Genomic DNA, 27939 nt, shown 5'->3' with positions numbered 1-27939 from the left:
ATGATGGATGACAAAAACTGCTAACTACATACCCACAAACTCATACCCTATAAAAAACATTTACAGTGCATTTATGTGTGTATGTCTTCTAAGAGAACAGTGGACATAGGACATATCTTTTTGTGACTTTTAGGGAACCCCTTATGGCCTATTACATGATCAATCTTTCTGACTGTTCAATGAAATCCCAGATTCCAATTTCCAGCTTCCTATGTGTGGTATGAGACAAGATTCTGTTTGGTGGCACGGGAATGGTAAATGCATGTACAACTGTCAGGTTTGTCCTTCAAGCAGAAAAAAGGCCTCTTAGTCTCTCCTGTTCGCTGAAAGCAGGGTGAGGTTTCAGATAGTGAATTCAATCTGGACATGTCCAGCACATATAGCAGACAGAAGAGTAAGGTTCAAGGGCTCCTCAGAGCTATGCAGGTCTGGACAATTTATGAAAACAAATTGTTAAATGACAGAGAAAAAAACTGCTGTCCTTAAGCCACTGTGTTTTCATATTGGTAACAGCAATGAACCAAGTGTCCTACTTCAGTTTAGAATACTTCCCTTACAGGTCATCAGAAGGAAGAAGTTAGGACTTAATGACATAGCGTCAGTGGTCTTTCTCCTATTAAAACCATCTAGGACAGACCCAATTATTTATGTTTTTCTCAAAAAAGAGGAGCATGTGCTGTATCACGAGACAGTGTACACTTCTGGTTTAGATTCCTGAAGAACAACTGTATACATCTTGCGAAAGACAGTTCTTCATGAGAACTTGCTCGGTAGCAACTTGGCATTTGTAATCTTTACATAGTCATTTAAAGGGGATATTGGAAAAACATGAGAAAGCAAGCATAGTAAAATAATACCATCTGGTAAAAAGGACTAGAGAAGTAATGGACAACAGAAGCACCCACCCATTTTACGTGTTTAGGAATAATCAGAACTGAATCATGTTTGTAATTTATATTCATATGACAGAAGCAGGAGGAATTTTCACTGATATGTTGAAACCTAATCCTATTCACTAGAGATCAAGGCTCCCAAATCTTTACAAGACACTCTCAAGGCACCCTGTTCTGACTAGTACAGTGACAACATGTGGCTGGCTTTGCACTTCTGCTTTCACCAATCAACCAATAACAATTTGGCTTTTCTTGCCACTCAAACTCTCTGTGATCAGTCGTGCTTTCCATGCCATTCACAACTGGAACAGCTATGGACTTTTCCACGCATCTCAGGAAGCTAAGCATTTTTTCGAGACTAGCCCAGTTGTGTTCATTTTTACCTACCAAGTTGGTCTCCTGACAAAGCTTTTCCTATGCACAGTAATCCTATGAGTGGATCACTTCTGAGAGCTAGTGAGGCCAGGAATGAGCAGACATCAGATAATGTCTACTCATGTGGATGGTCTCAAGGCACACTGTAAGGGAGGGTCCACAAACCATCATCTTTAACTCATAACAACAACATTTTCAAATTCCACCTGAACACAAACCACTATTTTCTACAGTCCACCCATTTCACAGTCTGAAGATTCTGAAACCAAGCATCTCTGTGATGACAGCCAACCTAGTCAGCCACAGAAAATGGTACAGTAAAGGAAGAAATACTATTTCAGGAGAAGTTTAAACATCCTTTCCTTGCAATGGTTTAATGAAAACAATGAACTAAGTTTTGCTCCATTCAAACTGCATTTGAGCAGCACAAAGAATACAATCTCCCCCTCCCCCACCAGTATCCATACAGGCTTGTTGCCATGACAGCCCACAGTTCTCAAATCCCTTATATAAAATTGCACGTTATTTTCATACAACCTAAGCATACCCCTTCACATTCTTTTTCTTTTTCTTTTTTTTTTTTTTTTTTTTGGTTTTTCGAGACAGGGTTTCTCTGTAGCTTTTTTAGAGCCTGTCCTGGAACTAGCTCTTGTAGACCAGGCTGGCCTCGAACTCACAGAGATCTGCCTGCCTCTGCCTCCCGAGTGCTGGGATTAAAGGCGTGCGCCACCACCGCCCGGCCCCTTCACATTCTTTAACTCACCTCTAGACTACTTAATTTAACAATTGAATCCTATATAAATCCATATATATATATTTGGAGACAGGGTTTCTCTGAGTTTTGGAACTTGCCCTGGAACTAGCTCTTGTAGACCAGGCTGGCCTTGAACTCAAAGAGATCCACCTGCCTCTGCCTCCTGAGTGTTGGGATTAGAGGTGTGTGCCACCATTGCCTGAAATAAATCATTCATTATTATACTGTTGTGGTGTGTCCACTAATATCCAAAGTTAAAAAAAAAAGCAAACACAAACAAAAAAGTCCCAAAACATTGCAGCTACCAAATATGTGCATTTATTTTCAGGCCACTTTCTCATGAATATATCCAGTTATTCCCAGTAAGAATCTCATGTAGTTTTAGAAGACAGACAGAAGAACTGTTAAGTCATCTGCAGTCAAGCATTGAATTCTACAGCTTATTTTTTTTAAGTGAACTCCGTGAAGCTCTAAACAGTTCCTTACAGTAAGAAACAGAAGATAATTTACCTATACTCCAAAGTTTACGTGATTGTGAACTCATAACAAACCTCTGCACAAATAAACAAAAGGCACAAAAAAGGTGGTTTTATTAAATTTCCTAGGAGGCAGAAGACTTTACTAACTGGCTCTTCTGTAAACTGAATTCCAGTATCAATGTGTTCATGACAACCATGAAGACACTACTAGATACTGAAGTACGAAGTTATTTCTCTGAATGTGACTTCCGACCTAATTCTTAGTAAATGGTAGTTTACATGTATCTTAATATTCAGTGAAATTATATTCCATTCTCTTATTAAACCAAGCAGATTTGTTCTCCTACCTTAACTCTACCCCACAAAAGAATACAAGATTAATGTTCCAAAAACATAATTTTCCTTTAGATATTGTTTTGCTAAAGAACAAATAACAGCAACATAATATCAAGCCTCACACCTACAAACACAGTATTAAACACGTGTGCATGTGTGTTAGACACATGTGTATTTTGTGTGCAGTGCATTTTATACACCTGTGCACATGCATTATAATGTGTGCATTGTGCACATGCCATATTATACACACGTATAGAAGTGTCTACATAGCTAAATGCTTTGTCTGGTTTTCAAAAGGAAGAAAAATCTTTCACCATCTGGTACCAATCTTCAGACCTAGTTTTGTTCAAGGCCTGGAGCCAGGTTCATTTTATAACTGAGACATGGTGCCCACACCTTCTCTTTTCTTATATCTGAAACAAATCTTCTAACCATCCTTTTTCCTCTTCCTATCTGGATCCAAGTAGGTTTTCAACACCAAGATGAGCTCAAGGCCTCATCCATATGCTGCCGTTTACTCTAAAACTAAAGTGATTTCCTTTTCTTTTTTTAATTCGAATGACCTTTAAAACATTCATATGTTGATTCCAATAGATACACCCATGTCAAATAACTCCTGCAGTAACCAGTACTGTATGAATACTTCGGGGTTACAAACATCATGTCTTGTATGGGCTTGCAGTGTCTCTGGAGTAGAAGGCAAAGTGGTCCTGTGTGGAGAAAGGATCACTTCAAGCTGCTGGAAGACAGAAGACTTTATACAAAAGATAATATGATGTTTTAAAGATGGGTTAGGAACACCTTAGGCACAGAAGGCAGAGAAAACAGCACATTCAAAGGCAGTGGAGGAAAGCAACTTGGCCTTCTATCAGGCCATCATGGCTAGAGCACAGACCACCAAGCCTTAACACAGACTCAGAGACATGGATCTATCCTCAAAGAACTAGCAAGGCCAAATGCACAAAGCACTATCAATTTTTCACCTTTGTGATTTCAAGTCCATCAGGTTTTCTTGTTCCTAATCTTGATACCACATTACACTTTCATTTATACTTCACAAAGCACCCAGAAAAATTCAACTCATAAAAATTCACTGCTCCACCGTCAGCCACACTCAGAGAGTCCGGTTTGGTCCCCTGTTCCATCAGTCCCATTCCAACTGGACTTGGTGGTCTCCCGTTAGATCTGTCCCACCGTCTCAATGGGTAAACGCACTCCTCACGGTCTTGACTTCCTTGCTCATGATCTCCCTCCTTTTGTTCCTCATCGGGACCTTGGGAGCTCAGTCCGGTGCTCCTATGTGGGGCTCTGTCATTTTCTCCATCCAACGCCAGGTGAAGGTTCTATGGTGGCAGACGGTGGAGGAGGACTGAGAAACTAAGGACAACGGCGATGAGCATGAACTCTACAGCATGGACGGGCTCACTGTGAGCCTTGTCAGTTTGGTTGCTCACCTTCCTGGACTTAGGGGGAGCTGGGAGGACCTTGGACTTAACATAGTGAAGGGAACCCTGATGGCTCTTTGGCTTGGAGAGGGGTGGAGTGGGGGTATGGGTGATAGGGAGGGGAGGGAAGGGGGAGGAGGAAGGGAGGAGATGGAAATTTTTAATAAAAAAAATAAGAAAAAAATAAAAAATAAAAAAATAAAAATAAAAAAAATTCACTGCTCAAAATTCCCCAACAGCTTCAATAAAAGCCACAGAACTTTACAAACCATACAAGAACCAACTCCAGTCACACTGGCCTGTCCATTTGCTCTTTATTGCTGTGATGAAACACTAACCAAACCCAATTTAGGGAGGAGCTGGTTCATTACTCCTTACAGGTTAGAGTCCATTACCAAGGGAAGCCAGGGCAGGAACTCAAGCAGGAACCCAGAGACAGGAGCTGATGTAGAGACCATGGAGAAACACTGCTTTCTGGCTTGCTCCTCAAGGCTGGCTTAGCCTGCTTTCTTATACAACTCAGGACTCCCTGCCTAGGCATGGCCCACAGAGGGCTCGCTCCTCCCACATGAATTGTTAATCAACAATAAGCCCTATAGACATGCCCACAGACCAGTCTGACAGTCAATTCTTCTATTAAGGTCCAGTCTTCCCAGGGGAGCCAAGTTTGTGTCAAGTTGACACAACTAACCTAAACAGCCTCCATAATTATTCCCAGAAGACAATAGGCATGCCTCTTGCTATCTAGTCATTCCTAACCCAGGCATGTACCTGGACTGCCTCTTCATCTTTGCTGTCTGCACTCAAATGTCACCCCATCGTAAGGTGTATCTATTTAAAGATGTAACCCATATTCAAAGACTACTTCCCTTTCTCTGTTTTATTTTTCTCTTTGTCTTATTATTTCATATGCTGTTTGATTTTGTTGTTTTTACTTTGGTCATTAATTCCAAATACTAATACTAATTCCAAAGAGTATTTTTCATTTTCATCACTGATCCATGTTCAGTGAGTGAAACAGTACCCAGCCTGTAACAGAAACCATAAACTGGCTCTGTCTCTTCAACTAAAATCTTAGTTTCTGGACAGTAAGACTCGTGCTTTTTCTATTAATCATTTATTCTGTGACTAAACAAGAAGCAATATTCTGCATGGCAGCTTCACGTTTGATCCCTGGAAGCAGACGGGTCCACTGCTTTGTATTTTGTGCTATTGCGAAAATTACTGAACCTCTTCTAAACCTTAGCTCCCTATCACAGGATGATAATAGGCATCGATCTTGTAGGAGAGTGCTAAGAACTAAAATAACACAGACAAGCATATTACTACCATCCAGGCAGACGGCAAGTGTTAGTTAGATAGCAAAGTGATGGCAAGAAACACTCCGACTCACAAACTGCTTACACCAAGTTCTCACATCATTTCTAGTACCCATTTCTTCTAAAAGTGGATATTTTCAGGAAAATTCTAGATCTGCATATGTCAACTCTTCTCTACCAAAACTATATTTTCATGCTGTTAACTTATAAAGCAAGACATGGAGAGATTAATGTATGTAGTTTTACTTAAATATTTTTGGAAGGCTAGGAATGTAGCTAAGTTGGTAGAGTGGTTGCCCTGCATGTACCATGCCCTGGGTTCAAGCACCATTCCTACCTAAACTAGGCAACGGAAGTACTCATACTCTCAGAGGTGCTTCTGAAGGAGGCAGAGGAAGATGAGGAGTGCACAGCCATTCTTGGCTACAAAAAGTAAAGAGGCCAGCCTTACTACATGAGACTGTGCCCCGCCCTCTTAAAGGAGAGAGAAGAAAGTTACTTAAGTGATAAATTATACACAAGCCATATTTATCATAGATGTTAATTTATATTCTTTGCTAAAACTAAGTCTTGGTGTCTGTTTCTTAAAACCTCATTAAAAAAAGGTTTAACCTTAGAGCCAGATCACTAAATAAAATGTTATACTTCTAATTCTATATTATATAGATTTGAATTCTTTTAGATTATACCAAATTAGACCTCCCATTTGTTGAGAGAGTCACCATGAGGACTTACATGAGTCCCCAAGAAACTAGCCACTGACAGGATAGTCTCACAGAGTTAAGCTACTACGTATCAGGAAGTAACTGGGGGCTTTAAATACATAAATACTTTTATTAATAAACTGTCCTCCACCTAAGGCTTATGCTGACAAACAAAACAGGACCAGCATCAAGCTAAATGTCAACCCTACCTTGACAATGGTACTTGAAAGCACTGTGGCATTCATCTGTAAGCCCAGTGCTTGGGAGGCAGGAGGGCCTAGAGTTCCAGTCAATTTTTAAAGAGCTTTCTTCAGTGATCTAGAAAATAGGATAGGTCCTATCTTGTAGAGGAACTACTGAGCTCTGTTCACATCAACAGAAGTCAACTGTTTTGCAGCACCAGTTTTACAGGAAAAAGGGATGCAGTAAAAGATTTGAAAACTGCTAAAGTCATAACCCCAAAACTACCCCACCACCTCCATGTTCTGCTTACTCCTTTCAAATCAATTTTTATAAAGTTATAATCACGTGTTTGGTAACAAATGCCACACACGCACATGCACACACACGCGCGTTTGTGTGTGTGGGTGTATGTTCATGTGGTTTGAGTATGAGAAATGTATAAATGCAGAGGACAACCTCAGGTGTGGGTTTCTACCTTGAGACCAGGTCCCCTGGTTTCCCCTGCTTCTTTTTCTGTTTTGCCTCCCATCTTCCCCTAGGGCATCAGAACTACAGACACTCATGCAACACATCTGGCTTCTCCGTGGATGCTGGGGATCTCATGCTTGTAAAGCAGGTGTTCTTACACACGGAGTCACCTTCCGCACTCTAGAACACCATTAAAAAAGCTAGATAGCACCAGGTTAAATACTAGCCCAACTTCTGTGTAACCCTGTACAATGTTTTAAACACCTTTGTCCTATTTCTGAATTCACATCATAACAAGTTATGTCAACACGGATATGAAGGAGAGTGCACTCAGGACAGAGCTCTATGTGAGTCAAACTGAATGTGTTACATAAAATACACAGCTCAACTGTGATGTCTTAAGTCAGAAGTATCCTACTAAAGTGTAATAAAAACATTTTTTTAAAAAAAACTATTTTTATTGTATGTGTATGAATGTTTTTGCTTGCTTATTTCTGTACACCATATGCATTCAGTACTTTCAGATGTTGGATCCCTGGAACTGGAGTTACAGAAGGTTGTGAGCCACCATATGGGTGCTGGGAACTGAACTTGGGTCCTCTGGATGACCACCCTGTGCTTTTAACTACTGAGTCATTTTTTCAGTGCCCATAAAACATAAAAACCTATTTTAAAAGAACTTTCTTATTCTGATGTTTTAAAATAATCTGTCCCACCATCCCTTTGTTTTGCTAAACTATAATTCCTCGTTATTAAAAGGAAAACTTAAAAAAAGGTTTAGTGGCCAGCTTTATCAACTATGTAAGTTTAAGTTTTTTTAACAAAACATTTCTAATAACTGATAATCTATATAGTAAGACTTTCTTGTGTTGAACCCTCCATTATCCCCATCTGTATTACAAATACAACTCTTTAGGCAAAAGAAAGCCAAAGGACAATACTAAAGTGACCTATCACCTCCAATGGCCACCAAACCAATACCTATGCCTTACAGATGCCTCCATCCATGAGACCATCTCAACACTAACAGAAAGGTCATATTTCTATAACAAAGAATCTCCAACAATCTCCTCCCTGTATTTCTTTAAAGAATGGAGTGAATAGTGAAAAACAGATAGTTCTGAACTATGTCTTCTTGTAGTAAGAATATAGATAGCTGTTACCTTCATGTAGGCATGCCAGGAAAAACAGTTTACTTAGCTTGGGCTAAGCTGTGTTCTTCAAGTTCCTTCCACAACTAAGGCTGCTGGTACTATGAACTAGTAGATTTGGCAGACATACTGAGCTGCAGCTATCTACGTTGTTCTTGCTTCCACCTTTATGATACTGAAATTTCAGGCTCCATAAGCTATTCTACTAAAGCTGCTATAAAATATTAAATGTGTACACAGCATCTAATATTCATTCCAACACAGCCCTTTAAACTTTTTAAGACTTGTCAAATTCCTACAACTTTGGTTATAATGAATTGATCAAGAGATTACTAAGTGAATCACTCCAAGAGACAAAGAGAACCACATCCTGCATGCACATATACTTAGGGCATGCTACACGGTTTATAAGGAGGATAAAGGAGTATCTGAGCAGCTCCCAGGACAACAACACTTTTGAATAACCAAATTAGGCCTAAAGGTGAAGGTCAAATACAATATACAAAGTAAACAGCAACACTTCAGTGATGCTGGACCAATAAATATACACAAATACATAACTAATGGGATGAATTTGCTTTTCTGGTCTATGAGGTAGATACCTACAGAAAACTCTTAAAATCAAAATTACCCTTGACCTTTATAATACAAATGTCATACAATGATTTAAACTGCCATATTTTGCATATCAAGTATGGCAATGGCCAACAAAGACAGCAGCAATGGAGTTTGTTTTGTTTTTTTTTCCATACTGGAGATTAAAAACCTTGTGCATGCCAGGCAAGTGTCTACAAAATGAGTTACAGTCCCAGCCCTGAAGACTTTTTGTTTAAATTTTTATTTTACGTGGGATTTTTTTTGTTTGTATTTTGCCTGCCAGAAGAGGGCCACAGGTGCCCTGAAACTGGTGTTACAAGTGGTTCTAAGTCCCTTTGTGGGTTCTGGGAACCGAACCCAGATCTGCCAGAAGAGCAGTTAGTGTTCTTCATCACTGAGCCATCTCCCTGAAGACTTTTTCATAGGTAGACTATATAATAGGAAAATTTTCTCCAAAGTTACCATTTAATACTGTAACTGATTTTTACTTACACATTAAATTCCCAGTACATGAACAATTCAAATAAAGGCCGTAAACTGGGATTTAATAAACATAACATGCATCAGCTCCTCACTTTAGAGATAATAACGGCCTGTCGGTAGTGATGCTTGCCTTTATCCCAACACTGGGTGGGCAGAGGCATTTGGACTCTGAGTTTGAAGCCAGTCTGATCTACAGAGCGAGTTCCAGGACAAGCAGGACTATACAGGGAAACCCTGTCTTCTCCTTGCCCCTCCCCAAAAAAAGCAAAAATAAAGATAATAATGAAACAACTACAGATTTGTGTATTTGCACATAAGAATGTGGGTATGTGTGTCTGCACACATGTATGTATTTAGGCCAGAGGTTGGTTTCAGGTATCTACCTCTGTCACTCTTATTTTCTGAGATAAGATTTCTCACTAAGTCTGGAGCTCAGCACTTTTTGCTAGACAGACAAGTCAACAAACCTCTAAGATGTACCTGTCTCCACGACTTCTCGATCCCCAAAGTGATGGATTTACAGGTCACACTACCACACCTGGCTTTTACATGGGTGCTGGGATCCAAACCCGGGTCCTCAGGCTTGCACAGCAAATGCTTTATCTACTGAGCCATTTCTCCAGCCCCAATTTACAAAATAAAACCAAATTCTAGTAGGTAAAAACATATACAACATATCTTGAAATCTGACTTCATAACCTAGCACTATTGCTCATTCAATAAACATATTTGTGAATATTTTCAAATGTCAAAAGATTATTACATTAGGATTGCATCAAGAACACACAGCAGGAGGTATCTCAGTGATGAAATGCTCAGCACAGCAAGGCAGTAAGAATTAGGGCAAGGAAAAAAATCTGCTATCTCCCTACTACCTAAGTTATATTGGTCAAATCAGTTAGAAAAAAAAAGGAAGCCAATTAAAGACATGAAAAGTTGAAAATTAAAATATGTATTTCCAGAAGACATGCTAGTAGCAAATCCTAGAAAAAATATTATCAATGCTAAAAACCAAGCCACTAAAACTTGTTGCAGGACCTTTGTTCACACTGATACTCCGAGACTGCCAATAAAGCTTACTCTGAAGCAGTGGGTGGAGTTAGCAACTAGTTGACCAGAATTAGCCATGGAGGTTTTGGAGGACCCAGGATACAGACAGAGAGACAGGAGGTAGTAGGGAGGGGCTTAGAAAGATTCACAGGCCCTTCTGGATCAAGGAAGGAATGAGAGGAGGTTACTGGTCGCTGTTCTGATCAATTAGGGTTTTACCCTTATGTCTGACTCCTGAGTTTTATTTAATTATAGAACAATATAATTAAATGCCTCAAAAACTTACACACACAAAACAACGAAAATGCAACCTAAAAGAGCAATGGCCATTTAAAAAGCATATAGAAAACCATATCAGCAAGAGCAGCACAAAAGATGATCCCTAAAGAATGAACTTTTAGGATCTAGAATGAATAGCCCTAAAATTAACATGGAAGAACAAACACGAAGAAACATCAGAGAAAACCTTTAACATACAAGTCACTGAGCGACAGGAACAGCACCACCAAATGCTAACACAGACTCTGAGGCTGCAACAACTGCAGGGTGGCGAGATGCAATCTCTGAATCCTCCGCCTGGAGAAACGTGCAGGTTAACAACACAGGGCAGGACTGCGGAAGAAGACAATTTCATGAACTGCTAATGAGATTTTTTTGCAAAGTTCTCTACTCCTAAAAGAATTTGGCAATAACTAACAAAACCATATACCAGCTTTTCTTCCCTCTGCTGCCTCACTTCCATCACTTACTCGACGACAGCTCCACAACAGCTGGCAGTAGGTTCGGCAAAAGGCTACATGTGCAAGGACAACTCGTCTGGCGTCATTATTAGTGCATGTGTTGCAAACAATAACCTGAGTGTCACTATGTGAGGCCCTTGGTTAATAAGCTAGCAGAGAAAAACACAATGGAATACAATGCAGGTACTAAAAAAAAAAAAAAGGGTTCTATGAACAGATGAGTAATTTTCAAGATAAGTGAAAAAAAGCTAAAATACAAAAAAAGGGGTTTCTAAATTTAAAAGAAAATTAAAAATATACGTATGTTTTATTTTTTCAAAAAGAACAGAGATAGCCTGAAACTAAGGAAACTAGGGAGTCACACAAATAAGCGTGAGAACGAGGTGGAAGACACACGAAACCCCCAAGTGTATTCATCTCCTAAACCTTGATTTCAGAATTTTACCAAAAAAGATTTTACCAAAATCTTTGAGCAAAGATGGGAGATAAACACAAAAGTAATAAAACAGGGAATACAGGAGTTGTGTTATAGTTCATACAAGTAGTAAACACCTAGAAAAATTCCAATCACTGTAAATTTTTTTTTCTTTCTTTTTGAAATGAAATAGGCTTCTCTCTCATTCTGTTGCCAGGTTAGTCCACATTAAAAGACTCAAATGATCCAAAGTGCTCCTCTTCCTAAGTAGCATGTGCCACCAAAGCCAGTTTCACTGAATGTTTTAACCTAATATTTCAATAACATAACATATCTTCAATAAAAACATAATGCATTTTTGTATTGAAAAGACAAGCCTATAGTTCTACTTGATAGTTTTGTTTTTGTGGTGCAATGGGTATAGCAGGAAACAACTGTGCTGTAGCAGATGAACCCCACTGCAGGTGGGGAGATATGGGTACTGTAACTTAGATGGCCATGCCTGGAGCTGCTAGGACAACCTCACACCTCATGATTTATATACATACATGTCATCCAACAGTTAGAGACACATGCGTGTGTGCCAATATGTATGTATATTTCCCCTGAAAGGGCCTGGAAGAAAAAAATCTTAATAGTAATGAAAACACAAATCACAGTTTCTATACACTACTCCACACCAGGAATCTAAGGGAAGTAATGATGATTCTAGAGCTAAGAAACAAAACTAAGCTGAACCTAGTTGATGTTTTGTCAGAAACTAAGGAAAAGTTAAAAACTAATGTAGACACAGGAAAAAAAGTCAAGGTACCCACTTGAAAGGGCTCCCACTGGCAAAATCCAAGCAGCAAAATATATGAGAACAGATTGTGGACCCTTGTAGAAATAAAAATCTCAAAAATAAATAAAATGAAAATACTTCCCCTACCCAGTGACTTATTTAGCCACCAGCTTATCAAGAAAAATGGGTGACTGAATGAGAAAGTGAGTGTATACATGTATCATAGCAGTGATTCAAGGCAGAACCACCAAGAGTCATTAAACTTACTAGGTAAAGGGTGATGGTCAGCAAGATGCTTCCATGGTCCCAAAATATGTCTCACAGGTTCCTTCATTATAAAAGACAAAATACAGTGCAGAAACCAGGACACCTTAACCAAAATTAACTTCAGCAATAAAGGCTCAAAGTGACATCTAATGAATGCCTCCTGCCAAAATGCCTAACATAAATCTGACCCCGAACCACTCAGACAAACCAACTTTAGAGCACATTCAACCTACACTTTGGTTGCTGTTGTTATTTGGGGTTATTCAAATAACTGTTATTTGCAGCAGGGCCTCACAATACTTCCTAGGCTGACCTGAAATGTACTATGTCTATTAGCCCAGGCTGGTCTTGAAATTGCACAGCAGTGTTATTGGCTTACAAGTATGTACCAATATGCCCAGCTTTGACAGCACTATTTAAAATGGTGTAGGACAGCTACAACTGGAAAAAAAGGTAGGTAAACATGACACATGATCATGAATAGCATAAAACAATTGCAAAATTTGAGATAAGGTCTGTATATTACACACTACAATTAAATTCAATTTTCTATTAAATCTATGTAAAGGTTTTGTTTTCATATGTGTGCAAGAGCATACATGTGACATGTGGATAAATATGCATGCCAAGGAACAGACTGAGGTATCCTCAGAAATACCATCTAGCTCCTGGAAGAAACTGGCCTGCTGCTCACCAGTTAGGATGGCAGCCAGCTGGTCCTCCCATCTCGGCCTCTCCAGCACTAGTATTCCAAGCATGCTGCATCTCTACACGGATTCTGGGGATCAAACTCAGTTCTTTTATTTAAAAGAAAAATGTTTTGCTGGCTGAACCGTCTGTTCTTTGAAACAAGCTCTCACTCAGTAGACTAAGTTGTTTAAGAACTCACTGTGTAGTTCACACTGGTCTCAAACCCTGGCAATCCTCTTGCCTTAGCTTTCCAAATGCTGAAAGCCCCAGGTTAAGAAGACTTTTATTCCAAGGTAGCATAAGACTAAACTAAACACAGTCATTACTCCTGTAAAGGCATCAAATGATTAAACAGTGCCTACTACAAGGTACTATGTCTATATGCACCATCAGATATAAAAAGAAAATCACAAAAATACAACAAATAATCTAGATAAAGTGTGAATAAGAATTTATGAGGGTGGAAAAAAAAAAGAATTTGAGGGTAGTGGCACAGGCCTTTAATCCCAGCACTTGGGAGGAAGAGGCTGGTGGATCTCTGTGAGTTTGAGGACAGTCAGAGCTGCTACACAGAGAAACCCTAACTTAAAAACTAAACTATCTATCATCTATCTATCTATCTATCTATCTATCTATCTATCTATCTATCTATCAAACAATCATCTAGCTATCTAAGCAAAAATAACAACAACAAAGAATTTACATATTTGTAGCAAAGCATTTTCAAAAGAGAAAACATAACAAAAAAAGAAAACTGGTATGTTCACTATTCATGTTATTTAGGGTAACCTGAAAGACCAATGTGTAGCAACATGGGGTTATATAGAAAGGGGAGTCAGAAATGTGATTCTCTAATGATATAAACTGAAAAGAATACATCAAACTTCATAAGCACTCTTGACCAGTCACCCATTATCAAAGAACACATTTGGAAACACAGGCTACCAAGGTACTAACTTCAATTAAGAATAAACTCAGGGGTTAAAGAGATGGCTCAGTGGTTAAGAGCACTTGCTGTTCTTCTAGAACTCCCAGCACTCATGCTCACAACCACATGCAAATCCAGTTCTAAGGGATCAGACACCTTTGAGCTCTGAGTACACCTGTACTCATGTGTGTGCACAACATACACAATTAGAAATTTTAGAAATTAAAGTATTAAATTAAAAAAAAAAAACATAACCTAAAGCACGTGGGAAATCAACTTAGCCCATTAGCAATCAAGGAAAACATCCTCAACTCTGGGGTGACAATGGATACACTAAGGCAGCCCTTCCTCTAGAGGACCAGGAGTCAGGACCCCAAATCTATGCTCTCTGATATTTACTTATTTATCTATTTATTATGTGTTGCTAGAGAGAGAACCCAGAGACTCGTGTGTACATTTTAGCAGAATATTCCTACTGACCTCATGTAAGCTTTTATTAACATTGTACTTCCTTAATTACTGGGCTAGGAGAGAGACAAAATAAAACTTGACCCAAAAGACTTCACCATAAAAAAATGTTATAATTATAGGATAAAGAGTATCTTTGTAAAGCAACTGATCACTGGACCCACAAAGCAAACATTACATATAATGCTAAGAACTCAAAGACTAGAATTACCAACATTTGCCATCCTTTACAATAACACGAACATCCAAACAACAGATTAACAATGTCAAATTCCATTCCGTAAGAAAACTTTCCACTTTAACCTTCACTACATGGTAATGAAATTTACTGATACACAAAATTTAAACACACCTAGAACATGGGATGTACATGAAATATTTAGCAACTGTACAGGGTGGAGAGTTATGAATAATGTTCTGTAAAATAAAAAGCGGGTCTACTACTAAGGACAAAAATGGGAAGGCAAAAGGAAAAGGCGTGCTCAACACAGGAAGCACGGTTCCTGACTGGTGTGCAATACTGGGAGTTGAGGCTGGAGGACATTACTCAGTAGCAGTGTGCTTGCCTAGCAGGTACAAAATCCTAGGTTCAATCCCCAATATGAACAAAAACAGGGAAGGAGGGAAGGAAGAAGGAAAGGGGAATACGAGAATACAACCAGAACTATGCCTCTCACTACTTAAAAGTAACCTACAAGCCTCTAGAAGAAAAGGCTCAGGAATATAAAGAATTTTTGATTGTTGGTTTTTCCTAGGATTAAATAACAATAAATGCTTCTAAAATTTGAAACGTTACATGCGAGCAAATTAAAACACTGGGGCTGGGGAGATGGTCCAATCAGTAAGGTGCCTGATGAGGAACTATGAGGACATGAGTTTAGACCTCAGCGCTATTATATAAAGCAGGCCATGGGGACTGGAGAGCCGGCCCAGTGATTAAAAGCACTGGCTGCTCTACCAGAGGACCAGGATTCAATTCCTAGCCCCTAGACAGTGCTCACAACCACATGTAACTCCAGTTCTAAAGGATCCAACACCCTTTTTTGGCCTCAGTGGGCATAAGGCATGCATGTAAGTGGTATAGAGACAAAACACTCATACACATTAAAAAACAAAACAAAGAAAGCAGGATGTGGTGTAACCCCCGTGCTGAGGGAGTAGAAACTGGTGGATCCATAAGCTCATTCGCCACTCAGCCAACCTGAACGTATGAGCTCCAAGTTCAAAGACAGAGCCTCAAGTTAAAAAAGAATGTAGATAGCTATATAGGATGGGATCCAAAGTCAACCAGTTTTCAACACTCATGCACACTGACCACATGCATGCAAACAAACACAAACAAGTACATGTGTACACACCACACACACACATACACACAAACAAATACTTCATTAAACAAAGTATCATAGTAATACAGCTCTATTTAGTTTTTCTGCTTTGAGATAAGGTCTTTCCTGACCTCTCCCCCACCCCATAGGTAGTACTGCTATCCTCACAGTAATTTACATATGAACTCTCCTAAGAGGAATCTGGATGGAAAAGAATCCTTGCCAAGATGATAAGCACTGAAGAAATTCAGTTAAACCAATGGTTTCTTATTTGGGAAGAATAATATGAAGTCCAAACAGGAAAACAACAACAACAAATATATGTTAAGAAATTCTCCAGTTAGGAAAAAAAAAAACTGAAGGGAATCATGTTTTTAACTTTTTTAAAGCCCAAGCTAAATAACTACAGTTAGGATGAGGTAGGAGTCAGTGGCTTACTCATGTCTTCTTCCTAAGTAAAACAGTGCTCTCTATGAAACTCAAAAGTGCAGGGTGTGCCCTGACTCTGCTTGGTGACAGGTGCAGCTTCAGCAGGTGCCCAGAGCAGATACCACTCAGAGGCTTTGTTCTGGATGTGACCCTGGCCAGCATGTTGCTGCCAAGTTAAGTCAGTTATCTCAGCAACTAAACTGATTTCATTGGTACTTAGATCAACTGTTCTCAAACTCAGACCTACTAACAACCACCTGGGGGCAACTGATCACTGGACCCACAGGTCAGTCTTACCATTGAGATCTACACACCATATGAAACCTCGGATAGCAAAGCACCACTTATGAAGCATGCTTACATACTAAAGCTGTGGGTTATCAACCTTTAAATCCAGCTTTTTCCAGGATAACAGGATGGAAAAACCAGTTAACTGATTTCAGGAGGAAGTCATCAACCAAGTCCATAAGTTAGGACCTTCTAAAGGACAAATTACCTCATTACTCTAATAAATAATGGCATATGGGAAAAAGAACAAGAACTGATTTTTAAGAGGTAAGACCCAGCAGTCAACACATCAAAAACATCGCCTTTTTCAGGTTCCATCACAACACACTATGGAGTAAGTCCTGCACACACTGATGGTGTGTTCTGTCACTGGGAAGCAACGTGGGTTATAGCAATTACTCCTAGATATCAGTAAGAGATTCCAGTCTCAACAACAGGGTATCACAATATACTTAGTCAAAAGAGCATGCATTTTGTAAGACCAAATTTCCTCAATTTACAACATAATATATTTCAAAAACTATATAAGCTCAGTGATATATCTACCTTTTTTAACAGAAAAAAACACACACAGTTAACCTTGTTTCTTGAAAATCATATGATCACATTAATAATCTAAAGACTAATAAATCCAAAGACACATGGACATGAAACATATCTGAAGATAGTAACTATGAATAATGGAGAATTATATATGATAAAGATTTGTAAAACATAAAGGGGTTAAGGTGTGCTTTGAAAAACAAAATTTATTTCCAAATTGGCAATCATAGCAAACACTTAAAAGTGAGAGTGAAAATTTACACCTAGCTCTTTATTACAGGATACCATATATCCTATGTATATGTGTATTAATAGATGGATCTTCAAAAGGTACCCTGAACTCATCATCATCTATCTACTATTGTATGATTCTGACCAAATAAAATTGCCAATATTTTGGTTACACTATGGACATGTGCACCAATGATGTTACATATATTTATTTTAACTTCAAAAGCTAGTATCTTTTATTTTTATCCAAAGTGCACACAGCATGCTGGTGAGGTAACTAAAGCGCAAGCCAACAAAGCCCAATGACCTGAGTCATCCTGAGGGCCCACACCACGAAAGACACAACTCTCAAAAGTTGTCCTCTGGCCTCTACACATTTGCTATGACACACAAATGCACAATGAACAAACAAACGGAACTTTAAATATACTTATAATTTCAAGTCATAAACTAACTAGAGATAGCTTTAATCCAAACATCTCCCTTCTAAGTTCAATAGTCTGGCCTTAAAACTGTATCTACTGATAACAACTTTTCCCTAATATCAAAACTCAGGATATGGCCTCCCCAGTTTTCAAAGTCACCAGAACTGAAGAAAAACACAAATCTTTAGCAGAACTAGCATCAAACTCGACACAATCACTAGTCTATAAACAATAACTACCACAATTTGCCAGGGAAACATTATACAAATTTTTTAAAACTCAAATTTTCAATGCAAGTAACATGTTTTTTCTTAAAAAGCAGTCTTAATTAGAACAAACAGGAATGATAGGGACAGCTAAATCAACTAAAAACCTAAATATAAAGACTCAACAAAATTAAAGTTATTATAAACTTTTTCCTAAGCAGGATGAACCATGCAAATAAATGAGTCTGAGACTCAGTTTTCTTTTGCATTATTTATTGACTTTGTGTCTGTGGGTGTGAGCATGCCATAGCACACATGTGGAGGTGAGAGGACACTTGTGGAAGTTGGTTCTATCCTTCCACCATGTGGGTCCCAGGTACGGAACCCAGGGTTGGTGGCAAATATCTCTACCCACATCTCACTGGGCTTCAAACAATCTTTTGCCATGGGGATAAGACACAGCTCAGGCAGAACACTTGCCCTGAAGGAGGCCCTGAGTTCCATTCCCAACACTACCAAAAACAAAGATAAACACCATTTTTTCTTTTCTTTTTCCTTTTTTGTATTTGGCCTCTATCACACTGACATCTGAGCTGTAGTTCAAATAGTAGGAAAACCCACTTTTTTCCTATTATCTTTCCCCATTTGAAACTAAGACCACTGCTTATCTTCCAGGCTCGAATTTTCTTCTAAGATTAAAACTGCAATGTGTCTTTACTCCTCTTCCCCCGTCAATGAGCATGAATACTCTTCACATTCCCCTGCAAGAACTACTAGTTAACTACAATAGTTACTAATATAACTTTGTACAACCATTTATGAAGATATGGAAATAGCAGTGCCACAAAATAAATAAATAAATAGCAAGCCATAAATCTAGGCCAGGAGAAGTGGCACACACCTGTGGCTGTAGCACTTGAGAAGCAGAGGCAGGGTAACTGTGAGCTCAAGGCCAGCCTAAGCTACAGAGTAAAGCTCTGCCCCAGCTGTTTTAAGTTAAATATATAGAAACTACATGAGTGTGATACAGAAATAGTCCACGTTTTACCTATTCTTCTTCCTAATCTCATGTCTTCGAGTTTAGAACTCCCAAACTGTGCTCCAAGAAATCTAGTAAGTCTACCTCAAAGATGACATTTCACACCATACAGCATTATGGTGGTACTTGGAGTAAGGACAGAGGAAAGACAGTGATCCTGAATGTGTTAGAGAGTCACACCCTGAAACACAACCTCTGAGTCCTAGATAAAATAGCAGTAGCCAACTTTACATTTATGATTCAAAATCATTTGACCCTTTCTAAGAGGCACATACTATGTTTCAGGAAGACTGGCTTTTACAGCACACAAACACAAGTTTCTGCTTTGACCATGGATATCAAGAACATTGGGATGGAAGAGGAGGCAGAGAGAGGGAATCCACCAGCTCTCACCTTACCAGGCCACATGTCCCCTCTCAACTCTTACAAACTCATTTTATTATTAATCTCTAGTAGGCTTGGGAAAGGCACAATAAATAGCCTCCACAAAGGAAAAAAACTGTTCCAAAACTACTTTCCCTAAATTTATACATTAGGTATCTGCATGTTGATGAACTGAAACACCTTTCCTGTCCCCCTTCCAATTCTGTTTAGTTTGAGAATACAGAAGAGCTTATGGGAGTGCCAGGCTTTCCTAAGACATAAAAGTGGATCTCACATAAAGTTCACCATGAAAACGCCTATCCCTCAAGAGCTGCTCTTATAAAATGGTACTTCTAATCAGAAAAAAAGGTATTTTTAGTTCACAGCAGAGGTCTAATATTTAAATAATAAAGGCATATGTGTATGTTAGGAGGGCTAAGGATGTAGCTCAGTGGTAGGAATTCTTGACTTGTGCCCTGCTGGAGGCAGCGGTGGGGGAGGGGCATTATGAAATCCCCTAGCGAGTAACCTGGGTCAACTGTCTATCTAGGAAAGTAAATTGACTTCCAGTTTGAGCAAATGCATACGGCTTAAAAACATGGATTCTGCGAGCTGACACCAACCTGAATGTGATAAGGCTTTAAACTTCCTTCATCCACTCTCTACTTCCAGCAAGTCTACAAACCTTTCAGAAATGGCACACATTGTCACAGAACAGCAAACTCAGGTTTGTTCAAAACAAAGGACACAGCTTATAAAATTAAAGTTATAATTCTCACACCAGTACCTTACTAAGGATTTAGTTATTCTCCCTGTCCCCATTATTATTTTATTTACTTCTAACTAGGAGTAATCTGGTTTTTTTTTTCAGCTATTTAGCAATTTATACTCAAGGTGTTACTTTACTCACTTACTGAATAATACTGACTTCTTTCCCGTCACCTCAAGTGATTCATAAAATGCTTCCTCACTGACCTACATCTGACAATCCCTAAATGCGTTTATGTCATTTAACTGATAAAAGTTAACTGCTAGTAACACAGCTACTCATGTAACTAAAGGTCTTCTACCCAGAACTGACAATGTGACTCCAGAGTGGCTACTGTAGGCACGGTTCTAGCCAAGCTCTCAACTGTCCCCAAAGTGCATGCACACCAAAGAAGCAGTACTGCAAGGTTCAAATACAAAAAACCAGAAATTTGTAGTTTTCTACAATAAAATTTCAATGTCTAAGATAGTTCGCCTCCTTTCCAAGTTTTATAAAGAACACATCAAGGTAACCTACAGCTAAACTATAATTATAGTTACATTCCTGGTATCTATAAGTGAAAAGATTCCCAAACTAAATGTTTACTTAAACCTTATAGCAAAACTACAAAATCTTTTTTTTTCTTAGACAGGGTTTGTGTAGCCCCACCCATCCTGGAACTCACTCTATAGACCAAGTTGACCTCAAACTTAGAGATTTGCCTGCCTCTGCCTCCCAGTTACTAGAACTAAAGGCATGTACCACCACACCTAGCTAGAACTTCAAATTCTTAAGTAAGAATAGCAAATTGTTCCTAAATCTTAGTAAGAATAGCAAATTGTTCCTAAATCTTAGTACCATAATACGGCAAAAAATAAAATTCATCAGGTAAATAAGTATCACACTGTTTATAGATATACTCAGGCATAGAATTAGCTAAACTTCCAATTATACTTTAATCTATTAAACTCATTTGTAAATGACAAACTGAAACTATAACAGCATAAACTTTACCAAGCACATACAACTTTTTGATATTTGAGTTTCTCCTTAAAATGTGGAAATAGTACCTTATCCTTTTTTGCTTATATAGACAATCTAACAAGTATTCGTAGAACACACTGAGATAAATAAGCCAAGAAGGTGCTAAATGAAAAAAAAGGTTACAAGCATTTAAGAATTTATTAAAATATAATTTTAAGTATAATAAATGTTAATACTTCTATACACTGTCAGAAGGCACTTAACATTTTTTTAAAAACTAAATACTAGTGTTAAATAAATAATCAACTGCATATTCAATTTTAGACCAAGAAATTTTGGGTAGATAATCTACAGTGAATGAATGTGTATTTAATAGATTCAACCTAACTTTTAGCAGACTACAATGTCTCTATACTTAATGATTATATTTGTACCAAAAAGAACACAGAGGTGTTAGAAAGTGTGCATGACTGACATAGCCTGCTCTTATTTGTCTGTAAGAGTGTGTGGCTGTACCAAATGAGACTAGTCGAACAGCTACCCATTCCAGTAACTGTACAACTACTACAGGAGGACGCAGGCAAGTAGGAAACTTGCAAAGAGAGCTAACAAAAGCATTGACAGTCTCATAATATGTCCAAAGAAAAAACAGCTCGAATTAAGTATTATGTAGACTATCACTCTGATGTATTAAAATTCTTATTTCTCACTCTATTACTAAATCAACAGTTTGGGAAGCATTTTTATCTACCCTTTTATTTAAAAGGGATTTTGACACACACAGTAACACACACACACACACACACACACACGCCTGCTATTTTCTAGAGTTCCTATGGAACTCAGTGACTGCCAAGTTCTACGAACTCTTCAGTGTCAAGCCTGAAGTCAATCTCTCCAACTTGTCATTAAGAACATTGCAAAGCCAAAAACAAAAGAAACCCACCAAAATACAAGGTATTGCTTTCCTTATCAGGAAGGATGGTATTAAATCTGATATGTCAAGTTAACTTATCAAGTCACTTCAGTAGCATATCTGGCTGAGAAGGCACTCTTATGGTTAACTAGTAAAATTCCTGTTAGAGTCTGACATTTGGTCTGCCAATTAGATTTTTTTTTTTTTAAGAGAAAGGTGTATAACACAACCCAGTACATACATTCTCTCAATGTACAGGACACCACTAGGGAAAATTCTATCAAGGTTGGTAGTATCCAGTTTTTGATCATCCTATTTCTTTTCAAGCCATGCAAATCTTCACATGGTTTTATTTTCCAAAACAAACAAACGCTTTAACTTTTTCTCAGTAGCCTAGCTACAGCCCTACAAAAGCAAACCTGGAGAGTGACATATGGAGGCAAACAAGTCTAGCAGAGGACACAGATCAAAGCAGCTTCTAATAGGAGCATAGAGCCCAAGTTGACCTAAGAACAATGTAAATACTTAAAACAGCCTGGAAAGTATCCAGTCAAAAGGCCAACTATAAGGACAATTACTGCATGGTATGATCCCAAGATAGAAAAGACAACAAGAAGCAACCTACTTATAATTAAACTGTACAAAAGAAAAAAGTCCAGGTATTTTATTAATTATGCTGGTTGTTAGTATGAAAGCAAATTTTACAGAAAAATACACATCTCACCAGCCATATATACCATTCAGAATCGAACACAGAAATTTAATCTATAAACTTAAAAAATACTAGGCATAACTTTAGAATACACAATTTAAATATACAAAATGCTACAAATGTTTTAAACTGATTAGTACAAAGGCCTAGCATGTATTAGCATGATTCTCTCAGGTCCTCTATCAGAAACAGAAATCATCAAGTGACTATCACTCTAAGTATTAAATTCTTGTTTTCTCGCTCTATTACTACATCAACAGCTTGAAATGCTTTTTATCTACCCTTCTATTTAAAAGGTACTCTGACACACATATTAACACACACAGCCACCCACGCCTGGTATTTTCTAGAGTTCCTATGGAACTCGGTGACTGCCAAGTTCTGTGAACTCTTCAGCAGCGGCAAGTCTGAAGTCAATCTAAGGCAGCCAATAGGAAGTACACCTGTGCAATTACCCTATTTCCTATTTCAGAACCCTGAGCCCTGTACAAAGTAACTAGTGCATCTGAAGCAATACAAAACTCAAATTATACAGAAGCTACGTTACAAAAATAAAATAAAGGCATATTATAATATCACCATTACCAATATTTATTAGAAAGAACTATTAAGATCATTGAACACTGGGTAATCAAACAAAAATAAAGGTTGATTTCAAAACAAAGTACAATATGAACGGATCTATAGAGGAAAATCTAGGAAGAAAAAAAATTAAAAGTCACAAAGTACATTATCTAGACTAGTCATACACCAACTAAGTAAGAAATTTACTTTTTTTGAGCAAACAGTCAAAATATAAGGAAAAATTCCAACCACAATACCTGGTTTCAAGCCATCCCCATTTTCCTAAAGATACTGAATATTTCCAAGTTTCTCAGAAATCCAATAACAAGAGCCCAAAATGAAATCCTCGCCAACCAAGGTATCTCTATAATATTATTTATGCAAAAATATTCCATTGAAAACTTACTAACAGTTCCAATAAATTCCCTTAAAAAAATCCTGAAAGTCAAATTGTAGAGGATTAAGGAGTTTACGAAGGAAGAAGAAGAAGAAGAAGAAGAAGAAGAAGAAGAAGAAGAAGAAGAAGAAGAAGAAGAAGAAGAAGAAGAAGAAGACGACGACGACAACGACAATCTTCCCACAGGTTACAAAGTTTCCTTAAGTAAGTCTTTTACTAAGCATCATCATTTCTGGCCCTCAGTGGCTATCAAGCAGTCAATAACAATGTCACAAAAGAATGTTTACAAGATAGGACATGGGGTGTCACCTGTAATGACTTTTTATGAAAAATGTAAATGGCCGTATTTTAATGTGAGGAAAACTTCAGCCTCCTAGCATCTCACTTTATTGACAGTAAATGCTTCCCAGGCTGAAATAAACAAGGGATTGGAAATTGTTTACAGGGTAAATTTCGGTGCTGTTTAATCTCCCCTAAGTCCCTCGTTTCCAAATACTGAGGAAAAGTCACCACTACTCACCGCAAGTAATACTGTTTTAAAGCAAAGGCAGCGTTAGAACAACTTCTGGGAAAGTTGAACTCTTCAACAATTTCTCCCCACTGATTCTTCTCGGAAACCTGTTAAAAACACAGGCACACTTGTCTGAAAGTGCCCAATCCAAGAAAAACCTACCCTAACTTGGGAGCTAAATGCCCATTCTGCAGCGATCTGGAGGCACCTAAGGCACCAGTGGGTGTCTGGGGTCTAGCCACAAGAGCTACTAAGCCAGGGCCGCCTGAATCACTGTGTTTTCATGAGAGAGCCCTGTATTTAGCAGCACTTGTTTTGTTTTGGGGGTGGGGGGGTTGGTGGGTTTGTTTTGTTTTTGAAGCCCGGACAATAACCAATCGCAAGTCCCTCTGTCGCCCCCTTTTAAATCTCAACGCGGTCCGTTTACACTAAAGAAAGAAAAAAAGTTCAAAATGATCAATACTGCTCCGGACAGCGACGTCCGCGAGCTCTGGGGGGGCCGGGGCCGGGGCCGACTCCGATCCCTCTCCCAGATCTATCCATCTCCATAGGCCCTTCTTTGAGGCCTACAGCTTCTGCCTAGCCTTGAAGCCTAAGATGGCTATTTGCAGACAGGTCCTGCTTTCTTTTGTTAGCTGCAGAAAGCCAGGGCGAGCTGGCCGAGGCTGTGCCCCCGGCCGCCGGGATCATTTCGCAGCCGATTATCGATGTTAAACCTGCCCGCGCTAATTTTGAGTTGCACGAAAACTGCTCAGAGTCTGTGTGTCTCTGTGTCTCCGCCTGTGCTAGAGCGGCAGCAGCGGCGGCGGCGGCGCTGACTCGCGGGCGGGCGGGCGGGCGAACGGCGCGGGGCGGGCGCGGGGCTCGGCGGGCGGGCACCCCTGCTCGCCCGCGCTCCCCGCCGCGCCGCTCAGACCCCGCGGGGCCGGCCGGACACCGGGCAGGACGCTCCCCGCAGCCGGGCCGCCCGCCCGCCCAGCCCCGCGCCCCGCCGCGCGCACGCGAGCCACCAGGCCGAAAACAGCCCCGCCGCCGGCCGCCTCCGTGCCACCGCCGGCTGCGAGCGCCGAGAACGCCTTGTGCCCCGCCGGCCGGCCACCCCCCTCCCCCCGGGCCCGGCCGCCCGCTCCCGGGCCGGAGCAGACTTTTTTTCGGAGCAGGCCAGCGAGAGGGAAATACAAATTAAAACTTCCACTCACCTTCGCGAATCCGCCTAAAGTAGTGACTCTGGTGTAGAGCCCGTGAAGATCCAGCTCCTTCCCACCCACCGCAGGGATCTTCTTAAACGGCGACCTGCGGGCGACAGAAAGCCCCGCACTTGTCACCGGGACCCCGCGCCCGCCGCGGGCCCCGTTCGCCCCGGCTCGCCCCGGCGCTGCCCCCCCGGTCCTGCTCTCACCCTCTGCTGTGGTGGAACTGCCGCAGCTCGTCCAGGAAAGCCAGTCCCTTCCTCCGCTCGTCCGGAGGCGCCTTCCCCGTCGAGTTTGCCATTATTTTGCCAAAGGAGGTCTCCCGAAAACCCAGATCGCGGTTCAAACGCGGCCCCCGCTCCCCGCGCTCCCTACCAGCGCCCGGAGCCCATTCCTCGGCCGGCGGTGGCGGGGCTCAGTCATGGGCCGGCGGTGGCGGCGGCGGCGGCGGCGGCGGCGGCGCAGGGAGGGAGGAGGGAGGGGGAGGAGGCGAGGAGGAGGGGAAGGAGGGAGCGGGAGGCCAGGGGGAGCGCAGGGCCGGAGGGAGGGGAATTTCTAAAAAAGTTTAAAGAAACGGGAGCGAAACTAGAGGGGCAGGCGACGGGCGGCCGGGCGCGGAGCCGCGGGGCGAACGCGGCCCCCACCCTGCCTCGCCGCCTCCCGCGGGCCCGGCTCTGGCCGCCTCTCAGCGCCGCGGGCCTCGGCGGCTCGGCCCGGGGACGCGATTCAACATGGTGCTGCGGCCGGGGGCGCACGAGCCGGCCGGGGGCCGGGCGAGCCGAGGCGAGGGGCCCGGGCGGCCGCAGGCCTGGGAGTTTCGGCGGCGGCGGCGGCGGCGGCGCGGCGGGGCCGGGGCAGGCGGGGCCGCGTGGGGAGGGGGAGGTCTGTGTGGTGGCTTGTGGAGAGCGGGGTGACAGCGTGGATCCGGGCCGCGGCTCCGCGGGGCCCTCGCACACATTCACGCGCGGCGGCGGTGGCGGCGGTGCCGGTGGCGGCGGCCCGGGAGTCCCCGGGCACAGGCTCCGGCGGCAGCCGAGCCGCTGCGCGCCGCCCGCCGGCCTGCCTGCCTGCCCGCCAGCCTCGCTCTCAGCCGCCGCCACGGCCGGGCCGCCAGCGCCGCACAGCGCCCCCCGAGGGCCGGCCGCGGCACTGCGTCTGGCTCCACACGGTCGCGGCTGCTCCTCGCGGGGAACAATAGACTCCGGCTCGCCCGGCTTAGGGTTCATCTGCAATGTGCAGCACATTTCACACGCACACAAAGCGGGCGGAAAGGGGGGCGGCGCGGGGAAACGGCCACTACCGGTTGTTCCGGGGTTAGGGGTGGAGGCGATGTTCACGGCCTCCGGGTGCCCCCCGGGGCCTCCCGCCGCACCGAGGGGCCCCGCGGCTCGCCCGGCGCAGCCCTCGCCGCCCCGGGGAAAGTCCTCTCGCAGCCTCTGCAAAGGTTTAGGGCGGGAGGAATCGGCCCCTCGGCTTTATGCGACAGTGCTGGGGCCCGAGGAGCACATTCCCCACGATGTGGCCATCAAGTCACTTTGACAAACTGTAGAGCACACCCAGGGTGAACTGTCTGCCCTACTTCTGTGCGGACCGGAGCAAAGGCTCGGAATCCGTCTCGCCTTCGGTCGGTTTCGGTCACCGAACCGGAGTTATGCAAACAGTCACCGCGCCGGTTAAGAAACCACCTCTGGAACTTTGAGGATAACGTTTATATTTTTGCACTGATGATCTGAAAATAGAAGGCAAAAGGTTTCCCCTTTCCATTTTCCGTAATGATCCTGAAATGTGTAAATAGGGAGCTCAAAATTTTTATCTCAACCCATACCCCCAAATTTGCATGTACGAGGACGTTGGAGCCCTCCCCTCGTCCACAAACGTTGAGCCCCGCGTTTGCCCGGCGGGTTAGCGTTCCCATTTTAGAGACCGCCACCACCACCGGCAAAGTCACCAGCCCAAGGTCACACGACGGAGTCCGGCTGGGTTGACTTCAGGGTCGTCTTTCCAACGGCGCACGGATTGGGTGGCGACCAAAATAAAATTATGTAACGCAGCGGAGCATGCTTCCGGTCCTCAGTCGAGGAAACGGATTTATTTCCCAAGTAAAGTTTATGTCTTAAATGGGGTCGGAATAAGGTGTGGCTAGGAAATTCCTGACACCCGAGGACCAGTGAGTGCCTCGCAAGCCTGTGAGGGGCGGAGACCCTGCCTGTGGAGGAGGAGGAGAAGCCGGCCGGGCCGGAGGCAGGGCGCGAGTGGGCCGGCGGGGCGGACGGGCGAGCCCGCGGCCCCTTCGCTCGCCGCCTCAAGGGCAGCGGCGACCGTGGCGAGCGGGCGGCCGGGCTGTGCGGCTTCCCTGCGCGCGGCACTTGCGCACTGCCCCTTGCGTAACCGTCAGCGCCGGGGATTCCCTAGAGGGGGGTCACTCGCTGCAACCATTACACACCAGCCTGCTCCGCCGCGCCTCACAAAATGGCGGCGCCCATGGAGCCGGCGGCGGCCGCTCCCTGGCCCCATTTTGTGCGAGGCGAGAGAGAGA

General features: G+C 41.9%; 1 protein-coding gene across 2 annotated transcripts in view; it reads right to left on the bottom strand.

The window, feature by feature from the left end:
* Window positions 1-25865, bottom strand: part of Arid2 (AT-rich interaction domain 2) — a 133600-nt gene extending 107735 nt beyond the window's left edge. For both annotated transcript variants that reach the window (XM_038341182.1, XM_038341183.1), the window contains exons 1-3: window positions 25613-25865; window positions 25413-25506; window positions 24223-24320 (exon numbers count right to left, since the gene is read on the bottom strand). In XM_038341182.1, coding sequence (XP_038197110.1) covers window positions 24223-24320; window positions 25413-25506; window positions 25613-25704 — 284 coding nt within the window. In that variant the 5' untranslated portion in view covers window positions 25705-25865. The remainder of the gene's footprint in view (window positions 1-24222; window positions 24321-25412; window positions 25507-25612) is intronic.
* Between the last annotated feature and the right edge of the window lie 2074 nt (window positions 25866-27939).

The sequence above is a fragment of the Arvicola amphibius genome, chromosome 9 (genome assembly GCF_903992535.2).
Source record: "Arvicola amphibius chromosome 9, mArvAmp1.2, whole genome shotgun sequence".
Lineage (NCBI taxonomy): Eukaryota > Metazoa > Chordata > Mammalia > Rodentia > Cricetidae > Arvicola > Arvicola amphibius.
Note: the sequence above shows the minus strand (reverse complement) of the source record. Positions and strands in the feature narration are given on the sequence as shown.